This window comes from Chelon labrosus (assembly GCF_963514085.1).
Source record: "Chelon labrosus genome assembly, chromosome: 17".
Classification (NCBI taxonomy): Eukaryota; Metazoa; Chordata; class Actinopteri; order Mugiliformes; family Mugilidae; genus Chelon; species Chelon labrosus.
In genome coordinates this window covers 2,644,566-2,669,356 of record NC_140350.1, presented here as the reverse complement: position 1 = coordinate 2,669,356, position 24,791 = coordinate 2,644,566, and the positions used below count along the sequence as shown (strand labels likewise).

The 24,791-nt window shown below is 41.4% G+C and overlaps 1 protein-coding gene across 2 annotated transcripts in view; it reads right to left on the bottom strand.

The window, feature by feature from the left end:
- Positions 1–122: 122 nt before the first annotated feature.
- ltbp3 (latent transforming growth factor beta binding protein 3) overlaps positions 123–24,791 on the bottom strand; it is a 33,007-nt gene continuing 8,338 nt past the window's right edge. The window contains exons 2-30 of one of the 2 annotated variants that reach the window (XM_084564650.1): positions 19,475–19,735; positions 19,228–19,391; positions 19,045–19,150; positions 16,600–16,686; positions 16,333–16,449; positions 16,070–16,225; positions 15,000–15,092; positions 14,878–14,891; positions 14,739–14,793; positions 14,447–14,524; positions 11,238–11,366; positions 11,007–11,138; positions 10,781–10,909; positions 9,740–9,859; positions 8,996–9,115; positions 8,597–8,719; positions 8,348–8,470; positions 8,029–8,148; positions 7,459–7,587; positions 7,071–7,241; positions 6,880–6,960; positions 6,662–6,790; positions 6,407–6,544; positions 6,174–6,314; positions 3,521–3,649; positions 1,907–2,068; positions 1,720–1,809; positions 1,484–1,612; positions 123–1,362 (exon numbers count right to left, since the gene is read on the bottom strand). In XM_084564650.1, coding sequence (XP_084420776.1) covers positions 1,211–1,362; positions 1,484–1,612; positions 1,720–1,809; positions 1,907–2,068; positions 3,521–3,649; positions 6,174–6,314; positions 6,407–6,544; positions 6,662–6,790; positions 6,880–6,960; positions 7,071–7,241; positions 7,459–7,587; positions 8,029–8,148; positions 8,348–8,470; positions 8,597–8,719; positions 8,996–9,115; positions 9,740–9,859; positions 10,781–10,909; positions 11,007–11,138; positions 11,238–11,366; positions 14,447–14,524; positions 14,739–14,793; positions 14,878–14,891; positions 15,000–15,092; positions 16,070–16,225; positions 16,333–16,449; positions 16,600–16,686; positions 19,045–19,150; positions 19,228–19,391; positions 19,475–19,735 — 3,578 coding nt within the window. In that variant the 3' untranslated portion in view covers positions 123–1,210. The remainder of the gene's footprint in view (positions 1,363–1,483; positions 1,613–1,719; positions 1,810–1,906; positions 2,069–3,520; positions 3,650–6,173; positions 6,315–6,406; positions 6,545–6,661; positions 6,791–6,879; positions 6,961–7,070; positions 7,242–7,458; positions 7,588–8,028; positions 8,149–8,347; positions 8,471–8,596; positions 8,720–8,995; positions 9,116–9,739; positions 9,860–10,780; positions 10,910–11,006; positions 11,139–11,237; positions 11,367–14,446; positions 14,525–14,738; positions 14,794–14,877; positions 14,892–14,999; positions 15,093–16,069; positions 16,226–16,332; positions 16,450–16,599; positions 16,687–19,044; positions 19,151–19,227; positions 19,392–19,474; positions 19,736–24,791) is intronic. The other variant, XM_084564651.1, reaches the window with a different exon arrangement.

The following is a 24,791-nucleotide window of genomic DNA, read 5'->3' as shown; positions in this document are numbered from 1 at the left end:
ATTAAGAGAACACTTGACATAAAATATTCAAATTGTTCAAACATCATGAAAATCCACCAAAATCAGTAACAAGCAAAAGAGCAAAGAGGTCAGCCTAACGGAAGACCTATGGAAACCTTGCCATGTGCTGGGGTTTATTTATTTTCTAGGCGTGCTTGAAAGGCAACACTGAATCATCCACAGCACCGTCCTGCATACCTGACTGTGTGAGAACTCACTCAATGTGCCCCACTGTCCGTCTGAACTTGAGGCATTAAAGGATCACTGTATTCTCCGCTTGCATGTCCCATCTTCCTGCGCGTGAACAAAACTCAACAGCCTCGAACACAAGAAAAACGAATGCATGAGTGGTTGACATGTTCTGTGTTTAATTAATATTGGGCTCTTCTAAATACTTTGATGCAGCAACTATGACGACGGATCTGAAATTTTGACATTTAGCAAATATTCCCGCTATATTCACCGCTAAGTGCATGAACTTTTTTTCTTTTTTCTTTTTTTTTTCTTTTTTTTTTACTTAAGTCCACTTAGGTGCACATGTCAAATTATACAAAAAAAGGTTTCTCATATTTTACATCAACAAGTAAACAGGGCTAGGACAGCGACCAATCCACTGAACAAACTGTACAATAAAACAAAATGAACAACGTGTGGTTCAAAAATACAAGTCAGATGGTTCAGAATTAAAAATGACAGAATGTGGATCTAAATGGGAATGTAAAGGGTTATACTGTGGCATGTTAAAGTATTCGTGGCCTTACTATAGTATGCAGATACTGAATGGGTTGAAAACAACAGCAAGGCAATAGATATCTTGAAAACACATTATTATTATTATTATTATTATGACAAGAGGCTGCTTGAGATCAGATATTCAAATATAGATTGATGCAACAAGAAGATCCATATAAAATCACAAAAATGCACAATTTAAACTACAAAAACAGTTACAAGACAATAATTACAAAAAAGGTTTAACAAACAAATAAACATATTCCTCGTCGGTACTTTCCTCGTCTCTTCTGTAAATGTGAAATGGGGAGCTGACACCGTTATGCTTTGTACATTTGATTTGAAGTTCATGATGAGAACATGTTTCTAGGTTGGCTGCATGCGCACAGGTCCATGTCTGTCTATGAGAGAGAGAGAGGTGTACGTGGAGCATGTGTGGGGTGTTTGTGTGTGCTGCACTGATCGGGACAAACAGAGGTTACCGAGTTCTGCGGCGGACGCACACGTTCGGCCTGCGCGTGGCCACAAAGCCGTGTTTGCAGAAGCACTTGTACGAGCCGGCGGTGTTCACGCAGCGAGCGTTCTTGCACGGGCTAACGCGAGCTCCTGGTTCTGCACACTCATCGATGTCTGGAACAAACAGAACAAATAACAACCCTTTGTCATTAAGTGTAAGCTGTTAAAGTTACAGGCTAATGTATGCAAAATGCAGAAGAAAATACTTGTGCAAACAAGTGCAACAAGTGCAAACCTATACAGCGGGTGCGGGAGTGGTCTAGCCTAAAGCCTGCGTTACATTCACACATGGTGCCCAGGTAGGAACGCACACACCGGCCATTTGCACAGCTGCATTCGTTTGAATCTTCCTCTGAACTGTCACCTTTTTTTATGAACAAACAGACAGGGGAAAAATGTGAGACAGAAAGAGTTAAGTAAATACAGTTTGGTTACATCCTGACAACAGAGAGGATGGTTGTATGATTCTACCTGGGTTGTAGTTGGCAAAAGCTGCCAGGAAATCCTGCTCTCCATCGGACTCAGTCTCAAGATGCATCTCACATAGGCGACTGAACATCTCTGTACAAGGAGTACATTTTTTTTTTAGTAAGACAGAAAAAGTGCAGAAAGTCTGCAGTGGAAATTGAGTGGCCAGCCAGGTGCACAGGTGGCTCACCTGAGTTTCTGTTAGGACAGGTGTTACACTCGGGCCCCCAGCCACGGCCATAGTGACAGCAGCACTCCGAGTATGTCACCACAATGCGGTCTGTGGGCATGCTGCAGATCAAACCCTCGTCAACCCGCTGGAAACACACATCCTTGTGGGCCGCGGTGCGATCTAGGTTAGAAAAAGATGAAAAACAGACATGAAATTTTAACTCCATTTGTTTGCATGGCAAGTTAAAGTAGAGGATGCCACACTCGAGGATTTTATAAGTGAAACAGTGTTTTGGAACAATGGATAAATTAGAATATTTAGTACAATAAAGCCTCGACCATGCGCAGTATTTAGCTTTTAAATCATTAAATCAGTTCACATTGTTTGTGAAATTCACAATCTTCTTATAATTCATAGTTTCTCATAGATTGTAAGTCTTCATAGTCTTGAAATAGAAAATAAGTAGACAATATATACATATTTTTATAGGTGGAGGCAGCAGAGGTCAGAAGCCTGTCCAAGCACTTATTAGACATAGTGCAGAAACTATTCCACGTCATAACACAGTGGATGACCGTATAGCTTATAGTGGCCCTGACATTATAGACACAGCAAGAAAAGGCCTGACTCAACCAAATATACTGTTTGTACAGATTAGAGATCTGGTCATGGCACACTGAAACAAATAGATAAAATTACTTATTTGCATTTCCAAACTTACAAATACAAACATTAAAATGTGCAGACAAATCTAAATGCGACCAATATCACTTAAAAACAGACAAAACATTATGAGTTCTATATATCTATGGTATATTAAGCCATGTCCAAAATGTGTATAGTATATCCAGCAACCTGACTACAGCTATCACAAGGGTCAGGTTCATCGGCTAAAAATTCTGTGGTGTCTGTTTCCAATCACAAATGTGTTGCTTTAATTACATGAGATAAAAAAAGATAAAAAATAATAGTGATGAATAATAAAGTGTAAGATAGAAAATAAGACACAATGGCTGAAATATTGTTGTAGATTTCTCATAATTAGGTTACCAGTCTTTCATGCACTAGTTTCATTATGCAAACTGCTTATTGGAAGAGCTCAGTTGCTTTTGGGACATTGTATTCCCATGTCTTCTGCAATTGTGACGTTCACTGTCATTTTGTATTACAAATGCTAAAGAAGCCACATTCCTGACAGTCCACGGCATTGAAAACACTATCAAACATGCCTCTTACAGGAAAAATTACGGCTAGTGAACTCAGTCTGTTCTCAGGTTTTCGCATGCTGTCTTTTCTCAATCACAACAAATCAACTTCTACAATAGCACAGACAAAAGAGACAGATATAGTTTTGGGGGAAAGTAATCATGCAGCAGAAATTGGTAGAAGTAATACTTATGCTCACATTTAACATACTCTGATAGTGTAACTACACTAAGTGTTCCAAGAATATGAAGCCGTCACTGAAAAGTGGGTAAATTTGGGAAATGTTACACTGTAAAGCCAGTAGAGGCCAGATGGGATACAAAGTGGGAGGAATTACATAGAGCAACATGAGTGGCAGATATTGAGATAAGCCAAAACTCATTTGGAGCGCTCGGGCTGAGGTGAGCCGGCGCTGATTTTACCCACCGTCATAGACGCACTGTTTCAGCGCTGCACTGAAGGTGAGGGGAGGGTCGCAAAAACAGTGAAAGGAGCCGGGCGTGTTCTCACACCTCCCATTCTTACAGTACGAGGGGTCCTGGCACTCATTCACATCTGCAAAGGGCACCACAGACACTGGTTACAGTATGAACATCTGCTTGGGGCCAGCTATCAGTCTGTAGTTGGTGGACACGATAACAAAACATGTGCTGCGGTACAATCCAGTCGTGCACTAAATGCTCCCTTTGTGATATGTGATGTACAATGTCAAGCTTTTTCTGGGACAGTATGAAAAATATGGTTGCTCCATATATTTTGTTGAGGTCGTTGTCCGAGGTGTTTTAGTTCACCTCATTTAAGTAACAGGACAACTCTGAGAGTTGAGGAAACATAAGTTTGACACAGTCCCAACAAAAACTGAACAGAGCAACATTCGTTAGTAATACTGACTTGTTTTAATATAATGATGCACATGTTATTGTGTCCACCCCACTGTTTGCTTTCTGCTTGCTTTATATTTCTGTAATAAATGCTGCATGCAAGGCTCTTCTTACACAATAAGACTGGGTCATGCACAATACTGCAGCTGGTCTCTAGTAAAAATGAAATCACGCTGTGATTTCTGACAAAACAGGAAGCTTGGTTCCACCAGGACTTCAACTTGCCAAGAGAGTTTGCAGGCACTCTGCAAGGAAAATGATACCGCTACGTGGGCCAGTGTGCACCGTTCAGTGGTTGCGTCATGTCTCTTTATTACTTTTGTTTTTAAGCTTCTGTTTGTTCCTGAAGCTTCAGTAAAATCAAATACCGTATGTGTCATTAGACTGACACCTGCAGAACGAGGGTCTACTAGAAGTTGTGCTCAATTGCTATCAGGTTCTCAAGCTATTTTATAAATACACCTGCTCTCATTCCAAGCCAATGCAGTAAAAGCCCATACTCTCACTCATTCAGTCCTGAAAACAAAATCAATTACCTATAATAATAGACCAAAGGCTTTGTATAATTAGCAGGTTTGTGAAAAAGCATGTGTTTTTCACTTGTCTGTATCCGTCCACGCATCTCAAGTCACTTGTTCTTCTCATGACTGTAGGGCTATCAAAGCCATCCATTCATCATATCCTCACAAGAACCCTGGTGATATTACTCAACAAGTTTTCTCCGTTTACATGTCTTTAATGACGGTTATTAAGGGGAGGTTTTCCAGGTGCTGCACGTAGCTTGCTCAAATGCCAAGTTATAGCAGCTTGATATGGAGGTCCTTCCACCAAAGTTTGTCTTGCGTTTTACTTTTGTCTTTTACATCACAGCCTGGTGATTTATTACAGCCGATGTCCTGAATCAGAAGTCAATACCAAGACTCTGAATGTGATCCTACGTAACCTGAACTCATGTAATTTGAGCTGTTGCTATCCTGTCACCTTTGAGGCATGATCCTCATTTTGGGGGACATGAACCACAGCCCTGAGGTTATTATCTGTACCGCTACTATGCCGCAGTCAGCTGCAAATCACTCTAGTACGGACTGGAGTTTGAGAATGAAAAGGATAGCATCATCTGTGCATGTGCAAAGACACCTCAATCTCCTGAAACCAGTTGTGTCCGTAAATACGACACGAAGTATTGACACACTTGGGAGCCTAGACCACATGTTGAATGCCTGAGGCCATTTGCACTCATCAGTTCCTAGGAATGACTTTCGGGCAATGTGTTAACAGGATGACCGCCCAAAAGTCATCCTTCGTTGCGACGTAATACAACTTCCTCAATGCATTTGTCTCTGCAAGTGCTGCTACTGCTGCAGTCTACTTTTCTATAAACTGGATGCAATCAATGTATGTAACTGTAACTACATGTCACCATGATGGGGTTAACATGGGCTATCTGCCCATGTGTAGGATACATTTTAATAACACAATTTGATTTAAGTAAATGTACGTCAAATGAACGTGAGAATCATGCTGCATGAACAAACAGCAGTCTACAGTCTAAACATGTAAGGATTTTTCCATCCATTCACTTGTGCTTTCTGTCACTTTATACTCATTCTGACATGCTGGTGCTTGGCCCAGCTGGATTAGCTGTAATAAATTGCCATCATAGGGAAGCACTCGACAGATATTACTGAAAGGAGTGATGATGCAACACACTGTGTTTCAGTATGGGGCTCTATGGTTATGTCCAGTTGTTACTTCTTGGACCTGCAATGACAGCTACCACACGCAGTCCAATACAGTAGCTACAATGCTTAGTCAGCACAACCAATAAGGCAAACACACAACTGCTGCATGTAGCCGAAACTGTACAGCTATTAAATATGAACATGTTGCAGCCATAACAACTAACAACGCGTTGGGTACAACCACAATCACAGTGTCATCCCAAGACTACAGTCATAATCAGACCCATTCAGTTTCATAGTGGTAAATGAGAAAGCTAATGGACAAGCTACTGATTACAGGTTAGAGAGTCCCTCACCTTCTTTTCCAGCTTCGCACAGAGATCAGTCTTATCTCACATATACAAGTGCGGAAAACCAATTATTCCTCTTTTTATATTTTTCCAGTCTAAATTGCTGTTGCCAACACTGGCTTATCACTTTTTGCAACCCTCCCAATGCAGAAAATTATCCACTCACCAGCCTGCTCCTCAGGAGTCACACAACTGTTACGGTCAGTGGCCAAGGTCCAGGGTGGAGAGCAAATGCAGTAGTACGACCCTGGGATATCCACACAGTGGCCATTCTTACAGTTTTCTGGGTCCTCACACATGCTCTTATCTGTACAACAAAAAGGTCAACGCTCAAGATAATTTGTCCAGGGACTAGATAAATGATAAAGGCTAACTTAGGGAGGAGATAAGTTCACTCACCTGCTACTGTTGCCATCACACACTTCTTCTTGTTGGTATCTGGAGTCCAGGGCCGGTTACAATTGCAGTAGTAGGACCCTTCGGTGTTGACACACCGACCATTAGTGCACAGAGACTCATCGTGGCACTCGTTCACATCTGAGGGACCACATACAAGCATTAAAAAAAATGAATCCATTGCAAAGTATTTACATTTGAATTTACAAATAAGCTTTGTCTGAGGTGCCATTTCGTGCTGAGTATCTAAGCGCTTACCGATACATTCGAGAAGGTTGCTGTCATAGTAGAAGCCCTGTTGACAGTAACACTCATAGCCTGGCAGCGTGTTCTCACAGTGACCCTTCTTACAGATTTCATTAGCAAACAAAGAACACTCGTCAATATCTGTGGACAAGAGAAAGGTCTCTTTTCAGTGACACAGTCATAGCAGATGAGCGCTTGTAGGTGGGAATCTTGAGTTATATAATATCTACCATGGTAGGCAGGCAGGCTCCACTGGAGTCCCTCATCATAGTAGAGGCCTTGCCCATTTGGACAAAGGAAGTGGAACTCAGCTAGGGACAAGAAGACAGCAAAAAGTTAAATTCACGTTATCAAACCAGAATATTACATAATGTATATTTGTATGAGCACAATCTATATGCACAGTGCAATACAAATGTACCTGAGTGGGAGACAGGGCAGGGGTAGATCTCACAGTGATCTCCCCATCCAACTCCGATGGAGCAGCAGCACTCCTGCTTGGTGACATTGGTGGCAAGGACGCTGTCGCAGAACACGGTGTCGTCAAGGTTCAGGTAGCACTCCTTCTTCTCATCAGTCAGAATTCGGACTGCTGCATCGGGTAAATACAGGATTGTTTTGAGTGACGTCAAGGTCCTTTTGATATATGACTAAAGATTAACTGGATTTCAGGCCTTCAGATCTTGATTTGAACTGAGAAAAACTGAAGTTTTGGCTTTGGGGCAGGCAGGGATTAAAGGTTCAGCGTGCTAAAGCTCTGAGATGAATGCGGGTGTACAGTTAAGTAAAAGGAAACAGAGCAGACTTACCCTCACAGCTGCGTTTGTCCTCAGAGAGGACATAACCGTGATTGCAGTGACACACATATGAGCCCTGCCTGTTCTCACAAGAGCCATAGGGCTGGCAAAGACTTCTGTCTATGGCACACTCATCTATGTCTGAAAGAGAAATCACACAGCTGCTGTGAGTATTTGTTTCAATCCAAACGCCATCTGAGTTGTAAATAAGGAAACATTTGGGGGTTGATATATTTGCTCAGACACGGAGCATGTCACTTTTCACTCCTATCCAAACCCACATCTCCCACCATGGTCTTACTCCGCATAATAAATAACTGAAATAATATTAATAGATAAAAACATAACAACACATGTTACAACAATGACAGAAGCTTGTAGCTGACAGTTGTTACAGACGTTTGCAAATCACTCATACATGAAATGAGGTCCTCTTACTTCAGTAAGACAAAACAAAATATATCCTTCTTTGACAATATCATTATCTTCTATAATAGACAACAGAATAAAAAACAAAACAAACATCACGAGAGAGGAGCATCTGTGCCACTTGACGTCTGATGTGAACTTGAAGAGACTGACCTTGGCACTCTCTGCCTCCGACCAGCTTGTATCCCTTCTGGCATTCACAGTGGTATGAGCCCATGCTGTTGATACAACGACCCCTCAGACAGTTTGACGGCCTCTCGCACTCATTGATATCTGAAGGGAAGGAAATACATACGATGTCAGAATGTGAAGCACGTTGGTGAGGAGTTGAAGCTCTGCAGCTACCCCAAACTGGTCAAGATTTCTGTTTTTATTTGGACAGACCGATGCTGTCAGTCCCAGACAATAAAGAAACTGCATCTTAGTCTCATTTTAACACTATTTTCATGCATGACTCTTGAATGATTAATACCTTCACAGTGGCTGCCCTCCTGTGTGCGCTGGTATCCTGGGTAGCACTGGCACCTGAAGGAGCCATCTGTGTTGATGCAGCGGCCGTAAGCACACAGCCGAACATCTTCACACTCGTCAATATCTGTTTGGGAGATTAAAAGAAAATGCTGTAAATCTGTTGTGGAACTTGGAACACTACAAAAAACGCTGACTTATTATAAGCTTACGCTGTATAATGTTGTGCAAAGGTTAGGTAGGCATTACTTACCACTGCAACCTTTGCTGTCTACAGATGGGAGGAAGCCATCGTTGCACAGGCAACGGTAAGTGCCAGGGAGGTTCTCACAGCGGCCGTTAGGACAAATGCCAGGCTTCTGACACTCATTAATGTCTGAAACATGTGGCAGTAATTAAAAAAAGGTCGACATACATCGATATGGTGGCAGTTGCACAGTTCTACATTAGCAATTATTCATTCATTTCTGTGATATTTTCCATAGGTTGGCCAATAGTAATGTGTTTTACATTATTTCAGTTTGGCTATTTATGTATTGTATTTTTTTTTCTTTAACTTTTAGTATAATAATAATTGACAGTGTCCCACACAACCACAGACAAGAGACAAACATTGAAAATAAAAGTTAATCAGTGATGACTGATCACTCACCATAGCAGACTCCAACACGGGCCTCGTGACCAGGCAAGCAAGACACGCACTCATAAGATCCTGGTGTGTTCTCACATTGCTCGTTGGGACAGGTATCAGGATTTAAACACTCGTTTATGTCTGGAATAAATGTGTAGAAGGTTTATACCTATGTAGAATGTTCAGATATGACATATATTCAAGTGTAAGCATATTATAATGACGCACACTAAGTGTTTTATGCTGCTGAGCTGCATTATGGGAAATGTATACTGACTTATACAACAGATATACATATATATATATGATTACAACAATTACTTGTTTCAATCTTTTATTAAGCTGTTTCAATAGCTTAATAAAAGATTTCCCTTTACACAAAAAGCTTCAGCATGTAACAAAACAGACTGGCTAAAATAACTGAGTTGTGTCAGGAGATCATTGGCAGTAATCTGAATAATCTTAATATTTTTAATCAGACTCACTAAGAAAGCAGACTTTAGGGAACTCGCCCCCTAAAAAGGAGAATTTCAGCTGTTTCCATCAGAAAAGGTCAAAAATTACAAATACTTGAGATCTTTCATCCCACCAGTCATTGCTTTTTAAACCAATCATTTTATTTTATTTTTTATAAATAACTTTAATGTTTTAGGAGCATATTTGTGTGTCTGTTTCTGCAACATACAAAACAACAGCCCAACATTAATTTCCAAAACAAAAAGTTTATTAGTGCTGAATTGTGCTGAATGGTAGGGTTGTACTCACCGTAGCAGATTCCAGATTGGGCCTCATAACCAGGCAAGCAAGACACACACTCATAGGAGCCTAATGTGTTCTTACATTGCTTGTTGGGACAGGTGTCAGGATTCAAACACTCATTTATGTCTGGAATAAATGTGTAGACATGTTTACAAGATGTTAGAGTTATAGTTAAAATGAATATGAACTGAAAGTGGAGACTCTTCACATCTAAATTGGATGAAAGGTGTAGGAATTATAACCATTTTTATACACAGGCCCCTATTTTCTGTAAAAACAAAACAAGTCCATCAGACATCAGCTTGTAGCAGAATGACAGGACAAAAATGTACGAAGAAGGCTTGGAACAGCTGATGATTTAAAGCATGCAACGTCATCCGTAAAAGCTGGTAGAAGCGGTGTGAGGTCTGAGCATGAATGGCTTCCAGCAGCTCTGTGTCACTAGGGTTTTTGATGATGTGACACATGACAGAAGCAGCCGGAGGCATTCTGAAGTATATAGAGATAGACTGTCTGCTCAGATTTAGCCAGATGAATCATTGGATGTTGCTCCAGACGGACAATGGCCCATAACATACTTTTAAAGCAACCAAAGATTTTTTGAAGGAAGGAAATTGAATATTCTGACATGTCTTAGTTGATCACCTGATGTCAGTCCAACTGAGAATACATTTCACTCGCAGAAGACAAAACCAAAGGCAGACAAATATCAACTACAGGCAGCTGTAATAAAGGCCTGGGGATCCTTTCCACAACGATGGAAATGCATTCTTTGATGTCTATTTTTTTTTTTTTTTTTTATATCTATATTTCCAGGTTATAATTCCTACACCTTTCATCAAATTTGAATGTGAATATCCTCAGATTACAGTGAGATCAATGTTTAAGGCCACTGTATAAAACAAAAATCTATATGTTTTTGCAAACATGTTGGGGCATAATTGTATATTCACATACAGACAGGTGTAAGCAAAATACAGTGACACACACACAGTTAATAAGTGTTTTGTCAGTGGAAAGTGGTCATAATAATCAGTGTTGTTGTACCTTCACAGGCTGGATGACGGTTTGATTTGCTCCTAAAGCCACTGCGACATTCACAATTGTATGAACCTGGTAGGTTTATACACTGGCCTCCGACACCACAGATGTCTTGCTTGGCACACTCATTCACGTCTGCAAAACAACAATAAAGGTCAAAGCTAATGCAGAACCTAATGACATATAGAGAAAAATGACATTTTTACATTTGCAACATCTCAACCTAACTTACCTATGCACTTAAGTCTCCCATGCTGCACCATGTGTTTATAGCCCGGGCGACAGAGACATTTGTACGATCCATCCATGTTGACGCAAAGGCCTCTGCCGTGGCCGCACGGCTCTGACTCACATTCATTATCATCTGAACAGGAGGGAGAGAAAAGCAGAACGACGGCACATGATGGAGACGCTGTTGAATATTACAGACAGACAGCTGAGGTTCTCCAGCATTGTCTCTTACCCTCACAGATGTTCCTCTGCGGGTTGAAACGGTAGCCGGGGTGACAGCGACAGATGTGGCCGTTCGGGGTGTTCTCACACTCTCCATGACCGCAAATGTTTCTGCTTAGTCCACATTCATCTGTCTCTGCTACAGGGAGGGAAAACAAAGTGGATTGGCATCATATAAATACTTCAGAGTATTCTACATTTCAGCATAAAAGTGACTCAGAACATGAGCAGATTTCACACAAGTCCTGACAGTAGAGAAAGAGAACCCAGTCAAACAAATGAAACACAAATATTATGCGCTGATGTTTGTTTATACAAGAAAATGAATCATTTGTATATATTTGTGAGGTGACCCCCTTGAGCAGCAATAACAGCAACTAAATGTTTCCAGTAACTGCTGATCTGTGTGGACCAGCTGGTTCTGAGAGACATTTATAACACCTCCATGAACCAGGCCACTATCACAACAGTGCCAAAAAAGTCCTCAATAACCAACCTAAATGACTATAGCCCCGTAGCACTGACTCCTATAATGATGAAGTGTTTCGAGGCCTGATAAAGCAGCACATAACCTCCCACCTCCCCTCCACATTCGACCAGTTCCAGTTTGCTTACTGTCCAACCGCTCTACATAGGATGCAGTTTCATTTGCACTCCACCTGAGCCTTAACCATCTGGAACCTGAAGAACACTCATGTGCAAATGCTGCTTGCTGATTTCAGTTCAGCATTCAACACCATTATTCCCCAGCATCTGGTTTGCAAACTGGCACCCCTGGGCTTCAACTCCATCTTGTGCAACTGGATCCCGGACTTCCTCTCCGACAGGCCTCAGTCCGTGCGCGTGGGGGAAGAACACCTCCTCAAATGCATATGATACTACAGTAGTGGGCCTGATTTGGAGCAATAACAACAAGGCCTACAGAGAGGAGGTGCCGTATCTGGCTGAATGGTGCAGGTGGAACAATCTTCTACTGAATGTCAACAAATCAAAAGAACTCATTGTTGACTTCAGGAAGAGCCCACCCTGCCACTCTCCACTGATTATTAATAACACTGAAGTGGAGGTGGTAGAAAGCACCAAGTTCCTGGGGGTGCACATACCAAACAAGCTATCCTGGATCCAGAATGCCACATCTCTGATAAAGCGAGCGCAGTAGCGTTTGCACTTCCTTCGCAGGATGAGAAGGATACATCTGTCTGCCAACATCCTCACCATGTTCTACCGGAGCACCATAGAGAGTATACTGACCAATGACATCTCTCTATGGGGCGGCAGCTGTTCAGCTGCAGACTGGAAGGGCCTCCAGAGAGTGGTGAGGATGGCAGAGAAGATTATCAGGACTTCTCTTCCTTCTATCAAGAACATCGGTGCCAAACGCTGTCTGTAGCGAGCGAAAAACATCATCAGAGCCTGCACACATCCACATCACAGACAGTTCTCTCTGCTGGCCTCTGGGAGGAGGTACCGCAGCCTGAGGTGCAGAACAGCCAGGCTCTGCAAGAGCTTCATACCTCAGGCCATAAGACTTCTGAACTGCAAATAGTCTGTTGTCAGGTTTGAGGATGATGCAATATCCAGTGAAATAATTCAGTACAATAATTCATTGCAATAATCCAGTGCAGTATTTTTATGCGTCTTATTACTTTATCACTTTATTACTGTTTACTGTTTGTTTTTTATACTTTTTACTGTTTTGTTTTTAGACACTTTTATTTAAAATTTTTTAAGTTCTTGTTCATCTTGTGTTTTTGGGGTTGTTGTCTCTCTACATGACCCATTTCCTCTTCAGATTCACATTTTCTTTTAGAATTCACTGGTATAATTCAGAAGTCATTGGTCCATCAATGATAGTGAGCTGTCCTGGTCCAGATGCGGCAAAATAGGCCCAAACGAGGATATTACCACCCCCATGTTTCACGGGCAGGATGAGGTTCTCATGAATACAGTGTTGTTCCATATCTAGATATGAGCCTCTCATTTAAACCAAACAATTCTACTTTGGTCTCATCTTTCCAAAACATTTTCCCAATTGTCTTGTGGCTTGTCCACAAGCAACTGATAGGCAGAAAGGTTCATCCTGGAGAGTAGTGGCTTTGTCCTTGCCACTCTACTATGCAGACCATGGTTGTTCAGTGTTCTCCTGATGGTGGATTCATGAACATTAACATTAGCCAATGTGAGAGAGGCCTTTAGTTGGTTAGAAGTTACCAAGTCTCATTACATTGATTGGAAACACATCTGAACAGATGGACTCTTATTTGGCCTTGAAATCAACTTAGGATTCTAGAGGTCCGCTTACTTTTGCACTCACAGATATCTAATATCGCTTAGATTAAACAAAAGTACAATTTTTCAGTTTCATTTGTTTGATTGGGTTCTCGTTGTCTACTCTTCAGACTCATGTGAAAATCGCCAGAAATGGAGAAAATTATTTTAAGTAGCACTGTATATCCATGCAAATATTTATAGACACATAGATATATGATGTTACATAATACATTATTATTTAATATTTGTATGAATAAGCTGCTAACATCAATTCCATGTCTATCATTTTCCGTCTTTGGCCATGTTCACACTACTGCAGTTTTACTTTTATATAAAAGCCAATAACAGATGTCGAAATGGAAATTTTAAATATCTTAAGGAGTAGTTCAAAAAACGCTAAAATCAGCACACAAGACAGACCAGAATAAGAATGAGGAAGCAGCAGAAACACAAACATTGGGGTAATGTTGTTCTTTTTATGGAAATGCAGTGTATGTCACATAACCTGCTTTTTAATACCTGCACAGAGTAGTTATGGCAACACTTGGTTTCCATAAGACAGAAAGAGTGTGAACATAGCCTTAAGGCTGGTTCATGCTTCATGGTTGGATACACACAACATGCCCAAAAGCTTCAGTTAATCATTAAAAAGCATGCATCAGACTAGATTGGACTCCATGTTAAACATAGTGGACTAGCTTCTATTTATTTCTAGCATGTTGTTGTGTTGAAAATCGCTAAATGCTATGTACTGCATGGAGAAAGTCAACATGTCATTTGTGTGAAATGAACCCAAAGCGCATCACAATATCTTCTCTCACTCAGGAATGTGGAGACCTTGATTTTTTCAGTTTTGAGGCGCATGAAACATGAACCAGCATTTACAAGTGGAACTCTTTGATGCAGGATAGATTTTAAAGTCAGTTCGAGGTTTTGTGTGAAACTCACGGAAGACTTTTGTCTGTGTTTCGAAGGGGTCATTGCCTGGGGTTATTCGGATGATTGGTGGAGGGGTGGGCTTAACAACTGTGGATCCAACAGAGGAGAAATGAGGTAGAGAACCTTTTGGAGGAACTATGACATGTTGAACTTTAGTCCTGGTGTTTTTGTTGTCAACACACATGGAATATTTCTTTACACTATCTACTGATGCAGTTAGCAGCAAGAAAGAAACTTTCACATCATCAGCATAAACTGTAACTTTTTAGGGCGTTACGTCTAACACTAGAGGTGAGTTTACCAGGCACACGAGGACTTCTGGTGCTGGTGGAAGCCTGCTGCACTGTGGTCGTCTCCTGAATGAAAGAGAAAATTAGATTCCACAGCAGCAAGAATGACCACCTACTATCACTACATTAAAAACAGAAACAGCCTCTTACCGTCCGCTCTGGTTCTGAAGGGAAAAGTGATAGAGAGTAATTAAGAACTGTGAATTCACATGATCTGTTGACACAAACACGTAAAAATGTTTGGTTCCTTTTACGAATCCTGAAGGACTCACCTTCTATGTCTGGGTTGGGTTGAAACATGATGGTCTCTCTGATATTTTGAAGAAAGTAGCCTTTTCCAGCAGGGCAGATCTTACTGAAGGCCACTGAATGGCGAAAAAACAGAGGGATTTATTGTTACTTTATTTCTGAATCACTTTAATATTTACAGATAGAAACATCCTGAACTACATAAAATATATGAGGCCAGTCCATTAGGTACACTATGCACTATGACAACAACAAATGGGAACTTTGTCCTTCATGAAGCTAAGATTTAGAGAAAGACTTTTATGTTAGAATGCATTTCTTTTCACTATAAATCCCAAAAAGTTATACAATGGAAAAACATGATCCCAACAGCTATTGTTTCCTTTGAGAAATATTAAGTAAAGACTGAGTAGGGTTGCAACTAATGATTTATTTCATTATTAATTAGTCAGCTGTTTATCTTAATTATTTACCAGTTGATTGCCATCAAATACTTTATTTTACAGCCCAACACTTAAGCCCTTACACTGACTGGGTAAAGTCTTCACTTTTTAGACGCTGGAGAAGCAAACGTCGATGAAAATAGCTGCAGAATTTCCATGTTTAGAAGAGTGTCCTCAACAAGAATGAGTAACTCTCCATGTAAACAACAACACACAACTGAGCTGCATGAAGTCCTTGAACTATTACATCACATACAGAGGAAATCTGGGGTCAAATGTCTGTCCTGTGTTCTTAAAGTCCCCATAAATTCTGATTCAATGATGATTTCATATGCTATGTCCAGTATCGAGTCAAACAGAAAAAGGAGGCGTGTACTAATTGTACGTCTCAAATTTTCATGTCCTCCTGCGTCCCCCTTTAACAGAAGACCTTCCAGCTTCAGTTCTTTGCTCGTACATGTATTAGCAGTCCCTGCTCAGGCATCACAGCAGACTGGGCAGCCTGCCGAGCTCCCTGTTTTTACAGGAAAGACACTAATGTCCTGAAGCAAATTGCACTCCTCGAGCTGTTTCATGGGGACTTGAAGCGACTGTGTTTGTAAAATGTGTTTACAGGTCGACAGCTGTCATGCCCATTGACAATCACTCACCTGTGCCCACCTGAGGACATCTTTCACAGTTACGGCCCCACGCTTTGCCCACCGTGCAGCAGCACATCTCCTGGGTGATTTGGGTCAGCAGCGGGTGCTCGCAGCCCCTGGTCTCAGATGCTATCCGGAAGCACTGTCCGTGCTCAGCTGGAGACTCTAACATGGGAGACAACAGGATTTCATTTTGCAGTATCTGAACGGAAAACTTGGGAATAAAACATTCACATCATTCAAGTGGATACGCAGAGATTCCTCTTACTCACCGACACATCGATTCCTCTCCAACGTGTAACCAGACTTACAGGAACATTTGAAACTGCCCAGTGTGTTCAGACAGTCTCCGTTCTGACAGACACCCTGCATGGAGCACTCATTGATGTCTTCGAGGTCAGGAGAGGAAGTGTAAAAAAGAAAAGAAAACAAGAAAGGAACTGTAGTTTTCTACATAAATATTTTAGTACATACAACTGGAAATGTTAACAACAAGGGAGATTCCAAACTGAGCTCTTAACCGGACCTGTCGGTGTTACCTTGACAGTGAGTGCTGTTGAATCTTTTATAGCCTTGTGGACAGGTGGAGCCGTATTCCTCCACAATAGTCTGTTTGACTGATGCATCTGAGGGAGGAGAAGACACAAAGAAAAGAGGGAAACACCTGAGAAAACCAATTGGAATGGCTGCAAGATGATATAAAAAAAAGTCTAACTGCAAAGGCCTTAACTAGTTTGCAATTTAAAAAGGTTGCAGTTCCACATTGTTTCAAAACAGACAATTGTAGGTCAATTGTAGTGTTGCTCAAGCGCCCGTTAACATCGCTGTGTCGTTCTAAATTTAAAAAAATGAAACAAGCACACAATACAATAATAGACATGTTTCTGACACCAGTTGTAACTTCCGTTGAAATGGAACAGGTTGGAGCCTGTTGCTTTTTTGCCAGTAGTGTAAAACGCAGCATAATACACGGAACTGAAGCAACTCCAAGCACTGAGGCTGCATAAAGTTAATATTTACCGATTTCTGCAGTACGTGGAAATGTCTGATGTTTAAGACGATTTGAAAATGTTACACCATTTCTAGGCACCCACAAGGTGTTTTTTTCTGAATCCCCTTTGCACAGCCAGTGGCCATGCGTTCAAACGTCTAAACTTTTCTCTCACGCTCTTTAAACTACGCAATCACCTTTCAACACATCTTTCAACAAATGTAACACCATCAAAGCCTTCAAAGAAAGCCTGAGCAAGGGGTTCATGTTCACGTGATTCCCGATTTGTAGAATTCATGACATCCCATTTGTTTTTGTTTGAAGCATAGCGTCACCCGTACGGGTTGTTTGGGTGCTTCCAATTTTGGAAACAACAAACTAGGCATGAAAACATCCTAACAAAGCTAAGCCTACACTATCCAAAGTAAAAAAAAAAAAAAAAAAGATATTTTCCAGTGCTTTTAAAACTGACTACTTGACCCCATTATGTCTCCCTGGCACAAATCTGAAAACATAAGAAACTAAATTATGGCAAAAACATTGTCCATGACAGTCGTCTGTATATTTCATATGTGTATATCCCTTAAACACAGAAAAACGACTTTGGAGGCAGTATTGCATTTTTTGGCATGCTTCTGCAGTGTGGAAGCTACTGAAGCTCCTATGACCAACTCTGACAACGGTTTTTGAGAAATAAGCTTAGTAGCTTGATGATTGAGAGTAAGATGAGACGGGTAGTACATCTCAATCTGTCACACAGATGACAGCCAGCAGCCAGTTCAGTAAGACAGAAAACAGACTAGCTAGTTAACTCATGTAACTCGAAGGAAACAAAAATACATTTATATTTAAGTTGTCTACAAGAAAAGCTCCATTGAATAAAAATGTTAGAGATTCAGGTGTTTCTAGTATTCGTGCTTAACTGAAGTTAATATGAGCAGTCGCTGTCATGTTTGACAGCCACAGTTGTCTTCCAGAATCTGCATATTTCCCAAAATGTGATCCAGTTTTATCATTTTGTCCCATTTTTTTTTTCTAATGGTAGTTTTTATGGAGCCTTTCTTAAAGTGTAGTTTGTAATACAATAGACTGAAAAAAAAGTCTTTCATGAGGTCTGAACTAAAAAAAAAAACGTAACACTCTTCTTCTTTTTCTTACCCTGTGTGAGCCTTGAAACTCTGACACAGAAGTCTGTTCTAATTTTCCACAAGGGAGTGAAAACATGTAAGGCAGTTTTATTACATAGCTGTGGGAGCACGGCACATTGTGAAAGCACAAAGAAAAGAGAGGCAAGATCACAGGTTTGCTATTTTTCATGAAAAAAAAAAAAAAAAAGAGGATCTTGATCATGCACACGTACATAACAAAACAGACAGCACTCTAGGCAAGAACACAGTTATCTGAAAACTAACCAGACGAAGAGTATCAGGTTTTGTCAAAGGCTGCATTGTCTGAGCCAGGTCTGGGAGACGGAATAATAGCGGAGTGGAAAAAACGTGAGTAGCCAAGATTTTCTTGAAATTCAATCTTCTGCAAAGTGATGACAGTCCTGCACTGGGCAGGCCCATAGGAACACGCTTAAGTAGAGGGTTATTTTCCACATTCTCTTTTTCTGTCTCACTGTCTGTGTGTAATTCCCGTAATTTCTTCCGTTTTCTCCTTCCCACAATTTCACACACACTCCCTACTCCACCTCACCACTAACTTTCATGTGCTCATTTTTATAGGGGTATGAAGTGAATTGTTTTAATCCAGGGCCATAATTTCACGAGGTGGAAGGTATAAATAAGTGGGAGTGCCTGACGATCTAGGTGCAATAAACAGTAATTCAATCCCAGGAACACACAAGCTGTTGATCGCACAAAAATGTTAATTCACATCTGATTATAAAAACTTGACATAACTGAACACAGACTGTATGTCATCTATGAAGAAAAAAAAAAGTGATTTGGTGTGGCTTGGGAGGCTTTACTTGAAGTACAGTGGAACTCACTTGGTAGTTTGGGGCACTGGTAACACTTGTTTTGTCCCCATGAATTCCCCACACTGCCACAGCAATCCTCCTGATTGGTCAGAACAGGAAGCGGGGTGCTGTTGCACTAAAGCGACGAGAAAGAGAAACGTTATCAGCGGACATGACAAGCCTGTGTGTCAGGCTCAGGATTTATCAACTCACGGCTTGTTTGGGAGTGGTCTCCTGGAAGCAGCGCCCCTTTGGTTTGTGCCTCGGAGGGAGCAGGCGCGGCCCTGTCTTGTGAGGAGGCTTGACATCTGATTGGTCAAGGGGGTGAATGACTACAGAAGTGTCCGGCGTGTGGTGGACACGTACATTAATCTGCACTGAAAGCAGAGGAAAGGTGAATATCAGTGGAATGAAATGTATCATGAAGCAACTGATGAATGCTGCAGCAAATGATAAATACCTTCTGATGAGTGGTGCGAAATGGGTAGGGTGAAGACGGAGTGGGTTTGCGTCAACTGCGTGCGCCCGATCCCTAACTGCTCATGTTTCTGGCCGTCTGGCTTCAGGTGTACGGGGTACACAGGCTGCTTGTTGCCTCGCGCTGCCTGAGCTTGCTGCTGGAGTGGAAACTGGCAGAGACGACCGGTAAAGCCGGGAGGGCACAAGCAGTGCTTCCGTGAGCTGCATACTCCTCCATTCATACACGTCAGGGGACACACGACTGCAGAGAGAAACAAGAAAGAATTAGTCATGCAGAAATGAACAAGTTCATCCTCATGAATTAACTCAGATTGAGAAGAAAAATGTCTAAACGTAAGTGGCAAAAGCTTGAGAGTGGTTATAAAATAATGTGTCTCATGAGACTTAAATTGCTGATTTGAGTTCAGAGAGAGACTGACTTTTATATGATCATGTGAACAAGCAGGTGATTTAGCATTAAAAACATAAATGAGGCCGACAGACAGGAAAGCTTGTGGCATAATGAGGACCGCGTAAAATATTCACGTTGAACTGCACTGACATGTCGTTGCAGCCGGCTGGCTGAGCAGGAAAGCAGGTAAAGTCATTGATCTGTATAACAGCTTCATTCCAACATATGGGAAAGATCTTGAAATCTGTGGGAAAGCTGCAGGCTGGAGAGAGGTTCATGGCACATACAGTATTCACTGCAGTTTTATTGAGTCTCCCATTGTGTTTATTTAAGCGCAGAGCTTTTTGAAATTCCCACAATAGAACAATCAGAGGAAACTGATAGAGAGAGAAAGAGAGAGAGAGCAGGGCAGTGAGGAAAACAGCAAGCGGAGGTGAATCCAGAGAAAGATTAAACCGAACAGTACTACTGGCAGAGAAGCAATAGTTCATGAAGGAAATACCTGAGCCAATATACATGTTTAAATAGCTTACTCTGCATGTATATTTCATCAAAGCAGCCAAACATCTGAAATGACATAATCCTAAATTAACACAGAAAACTGCAGAAAACTCAACACACTTTTCTTTTCAATCATGAATATCTGATTAACTGTGGCTGGTCCAGCAATAGCAAATTCATCATTCACTGTGAGTTATTTAACCAGTGAAGCACGTGCTTTTCAACTGTGGCCCTGCCCCGCACTCATTGCTTAGGGTTATCTACTCCTACCTAAATGCCATGTGTAATTCTCCAACCAGTATATGATACCTCATATATGTACACTGATCAGGCATAACATTATGACCACCTTCCTAATATTGTGTAGGTCTCCCTTGTGTCTCCAAAACAGTTGTGACTCATCAGAGAATGGACATGGGCCTTCTGAGGGTGTCCTGTGGTGTCTGGAAACAGGATGTCTTCAATGGGGGCCTTTGGGTCCTATGGGCTGAGGGGAGGGGCCTCTGTGGATCATCACACAGATACTTGATCAGTATGGGATCTAGTGAAATTGGAGGCCAGGTCAACACCTTGTGCTGTTTTTCATGTTTTCTGAGATGTTCCTAAACCTTTTTTGTGTGTGTGTCAGGCTGCATCCTGCTGGGGATGGCTGCTGCCATCAAGGAGTGTCATTGCTATGGGGTGGGGGTGCCTGGTCTGGTCTAGGTGGGTGCTACATGTCTAAGTAACATCCACATGAATGCCAGGTCCAAACGTTTCCCAGGAGAAGACTGGATTGTCACAAGATGATCATTGTTATTTACTTCTCCTGTCAGTGGTTTTAATGTTGTGGCAGGTCGGTGTATATTCACACTTTATGCCTGTAATAGAATGACTATTGTCAGTGACACAGTACCATGCACGGTATCTTTATGAGCACACTGTTTACCCACTAAGCCTTTTTACAATGACTCTATTCACTCTATACTCTATTCATTTTTTTTTCATCATCAGTCTCTCATGCAGATGGACTGTATAAATTCGTCTTGCCCTCTCTTCTCTCTCCTTTTCTGTCTCTACCTGGCTGACCTCAAGCACATGTGTCCCCCGAATGAGCTGGGTTAATCTTTATTTGCTTCACAAGTTCCAGCTTTTCACATAGTTTTTCTAATGTTTATGTTAAATTTATCTTACGTTGATGTTGGTCTTATAGCAAACTGAATACATACAACTGGTCAAGCTTCAGCAGTAACTAGGGGAAATGTTAACAATAAATCAAGAAAAAATTAAAAATGAATGAATGAAAATATTAGTTATTTGCATCTCTGCTGTCTATCTGGTCAGAACCAGACATGAACAAGACTTCAATTGGCCAAGTAGTTTCATTATTCAGCTCTATTGTTGTCCTAACTTAACTTTATCCAATCAGTTTATTCATATTCTTTCCTCTTTTACAATTTAGACCAAAACTTTTATACAGTTGGTGTAATTCCCTTGTTTTCACTATGGTTTGTTAGGTTTTGTCTCTTTTCTTGACACTATTTGAACCTGAATCGTAATCTCCTTTGTAAATACAGTCTCTATTGTGTCATTCACCAATGACCACAGCCGCATAAACACTGGACCTCTAAGTTACTTCTTTCTCCTACTGCACACCAAATTTGTCCGTCAAAATATTTAAGGAGGAGAGGAGAGGAGAGGAGAGGAGAGGAGAGGAGAGGAGAGGAGAGGAGAGGAGAGGAGAGGAGGGGCCTCTTTCTACTGCTGAGCCGAGAGTGTACACATGGAAGTAATTAGGTGCGTATTGCCAGTGAGTCTAGGCTGCGGCGTAATTAGGGGACTAGATCACTTTAAACACAGCAGGGACATCCTCACATAGTGAAAGTCTGGCAGAAAAATGAAAGAGCCTCAATGAGACACCCAACTAGTGGGATACAATAATTTAAATCAGAAGCAAGCAGGATCCTTCAGAAGCAGCCTTTCTCATGTGACAGCGGTCTCGAATCATTAGGCCCGGGTGCAGGCAGCAACATGCAGAATCGAGCTGGAAGGTTCAAGCGTTGCAGCAAAAAAAAAAGTCGCCTACTCAACTCAGACTTCCTCTGACATAAGAGCTCCAGTTTCCATGGTTCACATTTCACCTCAGCACTGGATTTAGAATGAGAGGAAAGTGGGAAAGATGTGGGGGTTGAAAATTGAGATTGCAGACACAGAAAAAGAGTGAAAGAACCTCCTTCCAAATGTCATTACACAATCAAAACCCACAGAGACGGGGGAGACGACATACGGAAGGCAAAGTCTGGACTGAGGTCTCGTCTGGCTGGGATGGTGTCTGAACGAGGCCCGGGCGCTCTGATGTAGCCAGTGCTACACCAACTACACACAAAGGAAGGGAAGGAGGATCAAATTTCATATTTGGGTTATGTTTCTTGGGTGGGAACCGGGCTGAGGGTCCTGTGAATGAGACCCTTTGATGTTGTGACAAGGCCAGTGTGGCGCTTTGCATGACATAGAGCTGATTACAGAGAAAATACATTTCACGACACGGACGAGAAACCGTTCAGGATTTAATGCAGCTCAGTCATGCCAGCTCTGTTATATCCACCGCTTATTCACACATGTCCTGTTTGGCACGTTCAGTTTGGTGCATCATGTCTGGTGCATCATGCAGTTGCTTCTATGACTGGTCAGTTTTACACTGACTCATCAAACACAGTTTTATCCACTTGTTGACTCAAACAGGAAATGAAAGGCATTAAGGCTTATGTAGCCTTGGCCTAAAAGATTGTCCAGGTTTCTGGGGAAAATTTGATGCTTTGTTATTGTCTCCTGGCTGTATAGGAGGATGAAAGGATGAAAAAATATTCTTTTAAAGTTGTGCAAACTGAGATGGCATCACTACAATGTGCAACTTACACTAAATTATAAGTGCAGAATCTGATTATAGATGTGTAATCTTTCTTTATATACTGTATAACAGCAACAGCAGGTGAGACTAGGAACAACTAGGAACACAAACAAATAAAACTAAATCTATTCATACTTAAAGTACCTAAAATGGCACTTTAACTTCAGGTCTGTTCAGTTTTGGCCAGGGGGATTTTCTTTCTTTTTCTACTGTTTTGAAATGAAATGCAATTAAATGCATTTTTCCAGACATTACAAGAGCTTGAGTTTACAATATTCATGTCTGTGTCTATTATTTGATTCAGTCGTCCACTAAAATCCATTTAAAATGAGGTTTTGAAGGCTTCCAGGTTCATTTCAGCCCAGTGTCAAGTCAAATCTCCCAACAACAGGTGCTATGACAGCTGCACTTCATGCCTGCATTATCCTCATCATTGGATTGTGTTTGATTAGCTGTGTTGTGTCTATTTGTCTTGAGAGCTGTGGGAGGACTGACTAATTTGTGTGTTAAAATAACATAATATATCGAGCTCCTCTACTTCACATCTGCCTCCTTCATTTAAGCTGGAGTCACACATACTATGCACAGGCTAATGTTTTCTGCAGATCTTGTGTATGTGTGAGTGCCATTACGCGGAGGGTGTATCGTGCTGGAGAGCTGCTGTGGTTAGGTGACTGCACCGCATTACATGCTGAGGAGAGCAGAAAGCCTCAAAGTTGAGATCATAGCTAGGATTTTACTTTCCAGCTGACTTTCTCTTAAAATCGTCACCTCGGAGTTCATTAGAAGAATTTATGATCCAAAATCGCTCCTTGATTGTTTGTAGGTTAGTTCAGCGTCTCTGAGGCAGCCGCCTTCCACTCTGCACCACACCTTTGTCATTACAGATCTCACACATTCCTGAGACTGGAGGTGGTGTGTTATTAAAAATCAAACGTGCCTAAGAGTTATTTGGTGGTGCAAATGAATGTGAGGCATGAGCAGGGCTGGCTCTGAATGGTGTGGGGGTTGGACTTTATCTTCAGCATTATTTTCCACATGCTCCAGTCAAAGAAAATGGAGACAGCTGAGAACAATCGAGCATTTACATCTTTTAGATGTTCACAAAGAGTTAACTTTATTCACTGTAATTACCAGTCTGAAGGAAGACATGCTGCTCTGCCATTAGATATGTTGCTATATAAATCCAGAATATGGCTGCAGTTAAGCTAAGAAAACATTCAAAGTTGATTTTATCCTTTGCTGTCATGCTTTGAAACCTAATTTAATATTGCTGGTATGTTCCAAGACTCAAGAAACGTATAATTTTCCCACACAGCACTGAAGGGTGAACTGCACTGCGTGAGGAGACAGGAGGCAGGGAGTCTCTTTGCCTTTGAGCTCTTATCACTAGTGTTTCATGTGACAGGCTGAGGGCTCTCTCAACAAAAACGTCCCAATATGCTCCTAGAGGAGCAGGGGGGCCATACATTTGTCATTTATATTGGATATCTGCAAGTCAGGAAGAGATTCTACGAA